Raw genomic sequence first — 13,178 nt, 5'->3', positions numbered from 1 at the left:
TTTAATTTCCTTAACCTCTTTTGGTGTATCTTGGCATTATCATGGATTTAGGTATCTGCCTATCAAGTGCCTCAGGAATGAGGTCGACTAAATCGATTTCCACAAGTTTGAAGATGTCTGTGTCGAAGTCTCCAAGTCCCAGAGTCGTTTGTATCGAGTCTCATGGATCCAAGATTGACTGCGTCTCTATTAGATACGGCAACTTTGATACGAAATAAAGCTTGTTCTTATCAATATTTTCTATACCAAGCGATCCTTTCATGGTCTGTTGATAACATCAGTCCATTTTAGCATTGCATTTTGTCACCGACACCTTAGCTTCCTTACGCGTCACCCAAAGTTCAGCGGCAAAGTGAAAAAAGAGTACCCAAAGTTCAGGTAGACGACTGCTACCTTTGATTAGACACGCATTGAAAGAGTAGTAATAGATACCTTGAAAGAAAAGAGTCGGTCGTTTTGTACCCATTCTATTAGTCAATATTAGTTCCATTAGTAATTTAACAAAACAAGCTGATTCAAGATTATAGACATGTAGTGTATAATGCTTCAAAGTTTCAGGAATATTTCTCTATGTAACAGATAAGAGATTGAACTATAAGTACACTGCTCCAAATAATAAGTTCACCTACTCAAACGAATTCATCGCTCAGGATGCTAATCGATACTTTAAGTTTTAACATATTATATCAGTTAGATATTTGGTACAAATACGAAGATCGATTGATAATTAAGGTCTCCACTCCTATTAAATATGTTTGAGATTACAGGAATTAATGAAAGTGATCTCAAAATAAAGTAAAATTATATTTCAGACGTATAGATGTACTATTGGAAGATGATATGTTGGCACACCCATAAGCTAAACGACGCAAAGGGCAAAGAGAATCATTCGTACGTTCCACCTAATCCTCTCCACTGTACTTAGGTTCTTGGCTTGTTAGGGACTTAGTTCATGATCGACTTATTCAATAATAACCAAGAACCCAAAAAGTGAAGGGGATTCGTGGGGGCAATACATCTCGTTTCCTAATAGTATTTATTTTCCTACATAATCACCATTTAATGCAACACATTTTTCTAAACGTGCTATCATGAAAAAACATTCAAACCTGCTCTTGATCTAATTGCGCACAGCAACTCGAACTTCAATATTCGATAGAGAATATTGACTTTTCGATACCTCCTCTAACTTTTGGAACAACCAGAAGTCTAATAACGCCCAATTGGAATTGAACACTGTTACGTAACAGGAAACTAAAATTTGAACGTTTAGAATAAACACTCGAGGTTATCAAATATAGTTTAAAATTTGTTTATATTCCCATTACTGGCGTTGTTGGAGACCTCAGCTATCAATCAACACTCGTATTAATATCAAAAATATTTTTGTATTTCTTTTGTTTTTATTTTTTCTCTCTATTATTAAAAGTTTTGTACGGAATTCAATTTCGATCAGTTAATTAACAAACATTTCATTCCTGATACGCAGATTGAGAAAGGTAGCTCCCAAATTGTTTTAAGCAGTGTATTTTCTTATCTTATAGTAGAATCTTCTTTTATTATGTACTCACAGTGAACCTTCTTCTGGATGAATCTCAACTTGCAAGCGGTGCGGTATGATGCAAATCGAATACTATCAAAATTTTGCTGTCGCATCTCTTGCAAAAGCTGCAGCCGACTCGCCTCCCCGGAGCTGCTGTTTCCTGACCCTCCTGCTCCATCCTCCGCCATTTTATCTACATGAAAAAACTGTGATTAGTACTAAACTTACCACGACCGGTAAAATGACCGTTTTTAAAATTTCGTTTAGAATTTCTAACATACAGTGTTATTGTAGCACCATTTAACTTCACAACTTCTTTTATAGTATACGTACAATGAATTTTTCAATATTCACTTCTATTCTTATTGTTTGTTTTGTGAAAAAAATATGTAGTCTGTCTTGTCTATCACGATCGGTTGAACAATTTATATTTTTTTGTAAAAAGCCAGGTACAATTTTGGTATCAAATTCTGGTTAGCTTTCGATGTAAATAGGAAATATACAGGGTGTTCGACCACCCCTGCGAAAAATTTTAATAGGAGATTCTAGAAGTCAAAATAAGACGAAAATCAAGAATATCAATTTGTTGACGGAGGCTTCGTTAAGAAGTTATTAAGAATTAAATTCAAAAATTTCTGCCCGTACTGAATTTTTTTCTCGAAAATGCACAGGATTTCGGGGGTATGTCTATTGACCAAAAATGATTGTAATTTACCCTCGCAACCGAAAATAATTTTTTTACAACGATTTGAAAATTTGTTATTTCGCCGAAAAATTTCAGCACCTACCTACTATCGATTTTTCTTAAAAATTCGTTTTTTCATTTTTAATAAATTTGGTTAGCGCTGTATACAAAAGTTGTTTAACACTTTTTTGTAGGTATTCATGAACTCTACTTCCCCCCAAAACTTCAATGAAATGTATTCAGTATTATAGGAGTTATGCCTGTTTGAAAATTGGACCATTTTTATTGGGTTTTTCTCATTTTGCGGGGTCAAAGAATAACTTTTCGAATATTCTTGGAATTTCTACATATTCTTCACTAAAATACGCTTTATTTGCCTTTTGAAACATTAAAATCCTCTAATCCGTTCAGAAGTTATGATATTTTAAACATTTACATGAAAATTCGGAGAACCATTTCAAGCCTCAGATTATATTTTCGGTAAGGAATTTTTTTCTCGGAAGTGGGTAGGATTTCGGGGGTATGTCTATTGGCCAAAATTGATTAAAATTAACCCCTTCAACCAAAAATAATTTTTTTCAAACGATTTGAAATTTTTTAATTTTGCCAAAAAATCTCACACCTTCCCGAATTTTTTTCTAGAAAGTGGATAGGAATTCGGGGGTATATCTGTTCACCAAAAATGATTGTAATTGACCCCCGCAACTAAAAATAATTTTTTCAGATTGATTTGAAACTTTTTAATTTAATTTTTTAATAACTTTTTAAAGAAGCCTCAATCGAGAAATTGATATTTTTGATTTTCGTCTTATTTTGGCCTCTAGAATCTCCCATTATAATTTTTCCCAAGGGTGGCCGAACACCCTGTAAAATAAAGGTGACAGGAGAAAATCTTCAATTTCTACTGTCTTGGAACAGTCTAACAACGCATATTAAAAATAGTTAAATTTTACACAAATGCAGTTCCAAAAGTTCTAGTGTTTTCTTCATAATTTATCCACTGTTAGAAGTGGCAAGGCTTCCCCTTTAAAATAGTATTCGTTTTATGTCAATTAGACTTACCGTTTTGGAAATATCATCGTGCAAGGGAAAATTGAATTTTTTAATTTCCACTCTTGGTCTTACAAAAGTCTATTAACGTGTAGTAAAAGTACTAAAATTTTAGATGCGTGCAATTCTGAAGTTAGTAGTGTTTTCTCTATAATTGAGCCACTGTTAGAAGCGGTAAAGCTTCCTTTTTGAAATAGTTTTTGGTTTATATCGACCGGAATTTCCGTTTTGAAGATATCGTAATTTATGTGAAGGGGTAATTTTTCAAATTCAATTATCTCTGTCTCCGTCTAACACATTGGACTTCTCTCTCGCACGTGAGTCGCGACAGTCGTGACCGAGTGACGTAGTATTTCCAAGAATTTACTACGAGCACGCGAGGTCAATGACCTTGCGGCGTAAACAATGAAAAGTAAACAAAGCTTTGAACCCTTATATCTCCGAAACTAACCATGGGATCGACTTGAAACAAAAATCGTTACATCTTTGGAACTAATTACGCTATCAACTTGAAACAAATTTCATTTTCAAGGACTCTTCATCCTCTATCCATCGAATATATCAACTATTATTATTTATGTCTTTTAGGCTTATTTTGAAATCTGTTTTGACTGTATGCGTCCAAAGACGTTACAGCAATTCCTATTAATTATATAGTGTGCGATAAAACTGGATTATAAATTGTTTATTTAATTGAAAATGAATTTAAATTTGTATACAGGATGTTTGCGTAATTACTAGCCAGCATTTTTTTGTAAATAACTGTTTTCTCTGGAATTAACTACGGTAGCGACTTGAAACAAATTTCGTTTTCAAGAGCATTTTATCTTCTATTCGATGAAAATTAATTTCGACGTAGTTTGTAAATTTTCTGTTCAAAGTTAAAGTACTAAGTATGCATATTTAGAGTAAAAAAATCGAACATTTTTGTAGTTTTTTAAAATCCATGCTTTAAGAAAAAATATGTGACAAAAGAGAAAGATACCTTACGAATAAACTTAAAAACACAACTTTCTATACGTATAATGCAAAAATTAAAAGTACGTTGTCTCGTAAAAGAGACGAAAAGTTAAGAATTTTAAGCATTATTGACATTTTACCGGTCATGGTAGAAATGTGTATATATGAAGTGTCGGTAGGTTTAGTTTTAATGCAGTTTCCTGTAGGTAAGTATAAAAATCATCTAATCGTAGAGATATGTTGAAATGATTCATTGTTTACGTATGTAGTTACGCACGACGAACATGACGAACTCGTTTCATTAGTTCCTCCAGATCAATGTGCTTACTTTATGCGCATTCCTCGTAAGCGAGAAGCAAGTTGCACATGGAACGAAGGCCGTTTGCTGATTAGTCATCAACGCTCATTAACTTAATTAGTAATTACAAAAACTTGCTCTTTAAAACTCGCACGATTTAAAATAACAATTCGATTAACAAATGATCGAAAAAGAAAAGTTCCTCAGGCGGTTAAAAAGAAGTTAGAAAGCTGGTTGTAATTAGCAAATCGGAGGGGAAAATTTATACAAATGAACAGCATTTTTGCACTGCACAGTAAATTTTGTTTAAAACAGATTCACGGTTGAAACACAGGAAGTTGAGACAGTGTTGCATGAAAATTAGAATAAATTGCAGGATTTTCAAAGTACTCGCAGGTTTCAAGTGCGTAACACAACCCCTGGTAAAAAGTTTTGTTGTTTTTGTTGAGTTACTTTGAAATATTGAAGTTTTTTAAATATAAAATGCTATCATATATATGTATACAAAACGTATGGAAGTATTAAATGGATTCAATATGCAGTAAATGCAAAAGAAATAATTTAAACTTTTCTATATTTTCAATCCAAGGATGATTTTGCTTTGTTAATATTTTCTGATCGAAAACAAAGAAGCGTTCAAATTATTTACTGCATATTATAATATGCTTAAATCCATTTAATATCCCCATAAGCTTTGTATACATAAAAGTCTTCGTACACGAAAAAAAATAATTCTATTCAATTTGTACTATCCCAATTTATAAATTAAGATCTTTATTTTATTATAGTTTTGAAAAATGTTATTGAAATATCAATAAAATTATATTCAACGAATTTTGCTTTCGTGTACGAAAGTGAACTACTGTATACGATAGCATTTTACATTTCTGAAACTACAATGTTTTTCCTATTTTTAATAACTGAAATCGATATAGTTCGACGTTTAGGTTCTTCATAACAGTTATTCAGAATAGTTCTTCCTAATAATTTCGACCAGAACTTTTATACAAATAACGATATGAAATAATTAGTTTTGGAACCTTTTCAAGTCCTGTTATTAGGATGTCTTTCTTGCAGGGCTGATTCATTGTAAAAATTTGGTATAGTGTACAGCCTAGAACGCTTCCTTATGGGACACAAACTAATTTTGGATATATTTTTGAAAATATCTGTCCCTTAAGTAAAACTTGAGTAGGCTGTATTAATTGTATGGAAAATATTTCTTTTTAATTCGACGATTAGGTTCTTCATAACAGTTATTCAGAATAGTTCTTCCTAATAATTTCGACCAGAACTTTTATACAAATAACGATATGAAATAATTAGTTTTGGAACCTTTTCAAGTCCTGTTATTAGGATGTCTTTCTTGCAGGGCTGATTCATTGTAAAAATTTGGTATAGTGTGCAGCCTAGAACGCTTCCTTATGGGACACAAACTAATTTTGGATATATTTTTGAAAATATCTGTCCCTTAAGTAAAACTTGTGTAGGCTGTATTAATTGTATGGAAAATATTTCTTTTTAACTCTATTTAATTATGTATGAAAAATGAGAAGAAAAGGTATTGCGCGAGAAAGATAAAACGCAAAGGTGTAATAAAGTAGTGGTTGAGCTAGAAATATGTTTCCTCAGAAAATGAATTCCCATATCTCCTCGGAGAATATTCGCTTACGTTATGTAAATCGGAAAAAGTTTCTCGCGCAGTTTAAGCGAGAAACGGTATTGCGTATAAGTGTCTTATGTCATATAATTTAATTTACGGATATTAATGGCGGAAACTAAGCCAACAGGAAATCTAAAATACAGTGTTCCACGGTTACAAAGCAAAACACAATTTTCAAATCGGTAACTATCGCTGAATAACATAACAAAATTTCATTTCGTTGTTACTGCCTAAATAATACATTTTATAAGTTCTGAATATGTTTCTTGTATTTTTGTATTATTAACGAAGTAATACCAAAGAACTGCAGATATTTAATTTTTGGCATTGCATTTTGCATTTTGCTACCATGTCGCGAACCACATATGTATAATCATTTTATGATGGTGAATAATATCTGAAAGAAAATTTTTCCGTCAAAACAGTACCACCAACCAATCCGTTAAAAAAGACATATTCATATAAAGGGTGTTTGGCTACCTGTGCGAAAAATTTTAATGAGAAATTCTAGAGGCCAAAATAAGACGAAAATCAAGAATACCAATTTGTTGATGAAGGCTTTGTTAAAAAGTTATTAACGTTTAAAGTTCTGCCTGAACTGAATTTTTTTCTCAAAAATGCGCAGGATTTCGGGGGTATGTCTATTCACTAAAAATGATTGTAACTGACCCTCGCAACCGAAAATAATTTTTTCAGAACGATTTGAAATTTCTTTTTTTCGTCGAAAATTTGGGCACCTATCCCCTGTCGACTTTTCTTAAAAATTCGTTTTTCATTTTTAATAAATTTGTTTGACGCGCTACGGAAATGTTGTCTAATACTTTTTTGTAGGTATCCATGAGTTCTACTACCAAACTAAATTTCAATAAAATCCATTAACTATTATAGGAGTTTTGGCTGTTTGAAAATTGGACCATTTGTATGGGGTTTTTCTCACTTTACGGGGTTAAGGAAAAACTTCTCGAATATTTTTGGAATGTCTACATATTCTCTACTAAAATACGCGTTGATTGCTTTTTTAAACATTAAAATTCTTCAATCCGTTCAGGCGTTATGACATTTTAACGATTCACATGAAATTTCAGGGAAGCATTTCTGACCTCACATTAGATTTTCGGTAAAGAATTTTTTTCTCGAAAGTGTGTAGGATTTCGGGCGTATGTTTATTCACCAAAAATGCTTGTAATTGACCCCTGTAACCAAAAATAATTTATTTTAGAACGATTTGAAATTTTTTAATTTTGCCGAATTTCAGCACCTACTCGAATTTTTTTCTCGAAAGTGCGTAGGATTTCGGGGGTATGTATATTCACCAAAAATGATTGTAATTGACCCCCGCAACCGAAAATAATTTTTCCAAAACGATTTGAAATTTTTGAATTTAATTGTTAATAATTTTTTAACTAAGCCTCCATTAACAAATTGGTATTCTTGATTTTCGTCTTATTTTAGCCTCTAAAACCCCCCATTAAAATTTTTCCCAGAGGTGGCCGAACACCCTGTATTGGCATAATTATAAATTATACCTACATACAGTAAAGAGTACAATTGAACACACATAGAACATTTTTAATCAAATAATATTTTATATAATAATAATAAGAATTAAAAAACCTTCATTTTAAATCTGTGTTAACTGAAAATCATAATACAAGGGTCACAAGAATATCATACTTACGTTATACATGGCATGATATACATATATTTATTATATTTTGTGAAAGTATATTGTAATTTTAGTTTGACACATCTATTTTTGCGTTTCATTCAAAATACTTTGTACAGTGTCAATCCCTCCACATTTTGTTTTAACTTTAATGAATCTATCATTGAAAGATCTATCGAAAGTTGTAAAAAAAATAAAGACTAATAGATATTCATTGTATTTGGTAACTTACGATCGATTAAGCCAATTTTTCCATATATAAAATATGTACAATATAAATTATTACGGTATATAAGATTTTAATTATAATAATATATCTGTAAGTAACATGATTTCACTCGAAACTTTTGAATTGTATTACAACAGATATCTAACGGCGGGTATGGTTATAGCAGTCAGTGAAATTCAATATCGAATCAGACGATGTATTTAAATCACGAGCTTCGTTTATAATTATTAATTCAGTGAAAAGCTCTGCTTCAAATATTCGAGTATTCGACTCAGTTTGTTTATTTCGAATACTCGGACAAGAGATCCTCCGGATCTTTATAACTATCGCGGTGATCGTAATCCATGGCCCGCAACTGTGATCCACGAAAAAATCGTATCCTAAATTAGCGGTGAAATGGACGGTGAAACTTAACCGTAGACAATTAACAGCCTACGCGAACCAATACAGTCGTTCGGTCAGTTACCTAAATGTCAGAGCAATCAGCAACAGCTACAATTCTTGCTTCCTTCGTAATTGCGCCTCCAGTCAACATTCTTAAGGCTCTGAGACCATTCGAAGCATCCGCAGAATGCGCAGACATTATTCGCCACGTAGCACTCTATTGTACCGTTGATTAGTTCCAGTTCGTTTCGGTGATCGAAGCATCGCGCGATTAATTCAAAGTTATTAAGATCAAGAATCGTATTCGCGACAACGAGCTACGACAGACACCTTTGACTCTAGAACGATGACTTCCGTTATTTGGTACGAAAGGGGTTGAGAAAGGTGCTTGGAAAGGCTAAAAGTAGTCTGAAATAGACCCTGTTTTTAGGTCAAAGCATTGCTCTTTCTTTTTGCACTGCTTTGTTTGAACTTTGTAGAGAAGATTGACGTCAGTTGTACCATTAAAGAAAGAAAGTCGTAAATTTTTGACGTTCCAAGGGTACGATTTATGTATAGCTATCGTGTAAAATAATGCATGCTTTTCGGTATTTATCTATGAAGAGATCCTGTGATTCCAAAGGTTCAGTTCTAAGTACACTTTCTCTCACATTCTTCTTCTGGAGCTTGTGCCTATTCGTAGTAGGAAGATTGCGAAAACAAAGAGCAATTTCACTTTCTGCTTACTACTTCCCTACATATTTTTACGTGTGCTTTACTTCTACGCATATACAAGTTTATATTTGCTTGAAACAATTTACGAATCACCTACTAAGGTATTCAGGTCTTCTTTGGCCTACTTTGCATCTTTATGTCTATGTAAATAAATATTTTTTTGACAATTCATTCGTCTAAAAAATGTATCCGTAGTATAAACAAATTTTTCAGGACTGTGCGTAGTGTTTCTCTAATCTGTATAATAGCTGTATAGTGGGGTAGTTTTCTCAAAAATATGGTTAAAACTGTTTTAATATTCGTTCGATCTTTAAAATGCCATAACTTTACTATCATTCATCTAAATTTAATAAACCAAAAGCTTTTTAAAATTGTAACCTTCTACTTTTCGATAATTTAAACTATTTTTACTAAAGCAACTATTCAGAATTTGAAATCTGCCCTTAAACAAGTGCATGTCGAATTGTAAAATTTGTTCATATTAGGCACTACAAATTGTTAACAATATTTTTACGATATTTGCTATTTTTTAAAATTATAATATGATAGATATATACATACAGGGTGTTCAACCACCCCTGGGAAAAATTTTAATGTGGTATTCTAGAGGCCAAAATAAAACGAAAATCAAGAATACCAATTTGTTGATGGAGGCTTCGTTAAAAAGTTATTAACAATTAAATTAAAAAATTTCAAATCGTTCTGGAAAAATTATTTTCAGTTGCGGGAGTCAATTACAGTCATTTTTGGTGAATAGACATACACCTTTATTAAAAAATTTCAAATCGTTTTGGAAAAATTATTTTCGGTTGCGGGGGTCAATTACAATCATTTTTGATAAATACACATATCCCCGAAATTCTACCCTCCTTCGAGAAAAAAATTCGGGTAGGTGGTGAAATTTCTCGGCGAAAAAAAAAATTTTTCAAATCGTTGTAAAAAAATTATTTCCGATTGCAAGGGTCGATTATAATCATTTTTGATGAATAGATATACCCGGGAAATCCTACCCAGTTTGAAGAAAAAAATTCGAGAAGGTGTGAAATTTTTCAACAAAATTAAAAAATTTTAAATCGTTCTAAAAAAATTATTTTTGATTGCAGGGATCAATTATAATAATTTTTGGTGAATAGACATACCCTCGAAATCCTAACCATTTTCGAGAAAAAAATTCCTTACCGAAAATATAATTTCAGGCCTGCCATGCTTCCCGTAAATTTCATGCGAATCTTTAAAACACCATAACTTCTGAACGGATTGGACGATTTTAATGTTCAAAAAGCCAAACGCCGCGTATTTTAGTGTAAAATATGTAACAATTATAAAAATATTGGAAAGGTTGTTCCTTGGTCCTGTAATGTTAGAAAAATCTCATAAAAATGGTCCAATTTTCAAACAGCCATAACTCCTATAATAGTGAATATATTTCAATGAAACTTTTTTCTGAAGTAGAGCCCAGAGGTACCTACAAAAAAGTATTAAACAACTTTTCTGTAGGACGTCAAGCAAAATTATTAAAAATCAAAAGCGAATTTTTAAGGAAAGTCGACAAGGGGATAGGTGCCTAAATTTTTTGGGGAAATTGAAAAGTTTCAAATCGTTTTGGAAAAATTATTTTCGGTTGCGGGGGTCAATTACAATCATTTTTGGTGAATAGACATACCCCCGAAATCCTGCACATTTTCGAGAAAAAAATTTAGTACAGGTGAAACTTTAAACGTTAATAACTTTTTAACGAAGCCTCAATCAACAAATTAGTATTCTTGATTTTCGTCTTATTTTGGCCTCCTGAATCTCCCATTAAAATTTTTCCCAGGGGAATAATTACGTATAAATACGTATAATACGTAGTCAATTGAAAACAAGTATAAGTAAAACGAAATTTAGTGTAGAAGTAAACAAAAAATACGCGTCAGAATAAAAATATTTCAACTTTGTTACATTTGTTTTATAAATTTAGTAAGTAATTAATTAAATTAATTATTAAATTATTTTAAAAAAGTAATACAAAAAGAATTGAAGATTAAAATAGAAATTCATAAAAAAATAGAAAAATATTATGGTAAAATAACTTGAAAATGCAGAATGAAATTGTTTCTTATAATGGTTCGTTTTCAAGATAATACTATTTGAAAATTTGTCGTATTCATGTATGTTCATTATTCACTCTTTCTATTTAGTCATTTTTCAAACACGATTTCCTTAAAAACAAATCGTAAGAGGGGCACCCAAAGTCATTTTTTAACGTTTTGGCATTTTTCGATGAAAACAAAATCGTTTCTTTCGTTGCTTTATTATTCTATATTAACCCCTCGACGTACGTACGTAAATTCAAGTAACTTTTTAAATGTATAGGTAGTATTTAATTTTTAAAAAGACCAGATTTTTGTATGAATACCTCGCGAATGTGGAAGTGTGTTAATTTTAATAAATTAGACTTCGTGAATGAAGCCTCGTCTTTATGAAACTTGGCATAGAAACCTTAAAACGAGTACTCGTGGGTAATTTTGCAGAGCAGGACTCTTAATAGAATCTAAAATGTATAATTTATTAAAACATATTTATCTTTAGTCTCGTTATGCACCGTACAACAACCCATTTGAGCGAAGAATAATCGTCGCTGTTCCACGTGCAACGCAACTCGTAAAATCGTGTCATCGCGATGGCCCGTTTTCTGTTATTGCAAAACTCAGTTCCCGTGTATTGTTCGTGATTGCTCGAAGGCATTACAGTATAGTTTACCAATCGTTACGATATAACTAAGCTTATAAAACTTGGCTCACACGAGAGATAAATTTCATACGAAACAACCGATGAAAGAACAAACCAGAAAGCGCTTGAAATTCCCGCACCATAGTTCTGCAGTAGATTTTAAATATAACAAGCAATAACGAACTACCGTTTACAAAGAGATCTTTTATACTAAAGCGGAGAATTTGATGTCAACCGTTTTATCTATCGTTTGTTCAGCGATGACGCAAATCGAAGGCTAACGTTACTCGAGAGACCGCTAAGAACATTTTTGGATTGTTTCAGCTAAGCTTTTTTTCTTTGTTCCTTTCGTACCAACTATTAGGTCGAGTCATAAGTAACTTCCGTTTTCTTATCAGACATTTATTTTGCTCTCATTAAATAACAAAATTATATTAATTTACTATGTATTCACCACTATTATCTATAACCTTCTCCCATCTTCCTGGCAGTTTATCAATTCCTTCCTTGTAAAATGTGGTTGGTTTGGACTAGAAGAAGTTTTCGACAGCCTGGCTGACTTGCTCTTCAGAATTGAAAGTTTTTCCACTCAAAAAGTTTTGTAAGGAACAGAAAAGGTGGTAGTCTGTCGGGGCAAGATCCAGGGAGTAAGGTGGATGTGGTAAAACAGACCATTCAAGCTCAAGAATTTTTTAATGTAAAAGTCGTGTAAAAGAATGACATTTTTGCGATTGACGAGTGCAGGACGCTTTTCATGGAGTTTCTCTTGCACTCTTTGCAACTGCTGAACGTATCTATCCGCAGTAATCGTTAAATTTGACTTGAACAACTGGTGGTGAATTATTCCTTGACAATCCCACCATACACACAATAAAATCTTTTTGCCGTGGATGTTTGCTTTCGGATCTGGTAGGGGTGGTTGATCCTTATCAAGCCACTGTCTTTTGCGGACTATATTGTCATAGGTAACCCATTTTTCATCGCCTGTTACAATCCTGTTTAAAAAAGGCTCAATTTTTACTCGTGAGAGCAGACTTGTGGCGATTGACATGCGATCTTCTTTATTCCGTTCACTGAGATTGTGAGGTACCCATACTCCTAACTTGCTGACTTTCCCTAATTTTTCCAGGTGGCGGTTAACAGTTGATTATGATGTATTCAACCTTCCTGCTATACCTCTTGTCGATTGACGTGGATTTTGCTCCAATATTGCCTTTAAAAGGTTGTCGTCAAAGTCGGAAGGTCGTCTTTTAAGGTCGTATCTCCAGAACGGA

The 13,178-nt window shown here is 32.6% G+C and overlaps 1 protein-coding gene across 8 annotated transcripts in view; it reads right to left on the bottom strand.

Moving 5' to 3' along the window:
* Positions 1-13,178, bottom strand: part of LOC143342735 (dystrobrevin beta) — a 55,802-nt gene that overhangs the window by 20,934 nt on the left and 21,690 nt on the right. For all 8 annotated transcript variants that reach the window (XM_076766922.1, XM_076766921.1, XM_076766923.1 and 5 more), the window contains one exon: positions 1,572-1,736. In XM_076766922.1, coding sequence (XP_076623037.1) covers positions 1,572-1,731 — 160 coding nt within the window. In that variant the 5' untranslated portion in view covers positions 1,732-1,736. The remainder of the gene's footprint in view (positions 1-1,571; positions 1,737-13,178) is intronic.

Source organism: Colletes latitarsis, chromosome 6 (genome assembly GCF_051014445.1).
Source record: "Colletes latitarsis isolate SP2378_abdomen chromosome 6, iyColLati1, whole genome shotgun sequence".
In the NCBI taxonomy this organism is placed as follows: Eukaryota; Metazoa; Arthropoda; class Insecta; order Hymenoptera; family Colletidae; genus Colletes; species Colletes latitarsis.
This window is presented reverse-complemented; position numbering and strand designations above follow the sequence as displayed.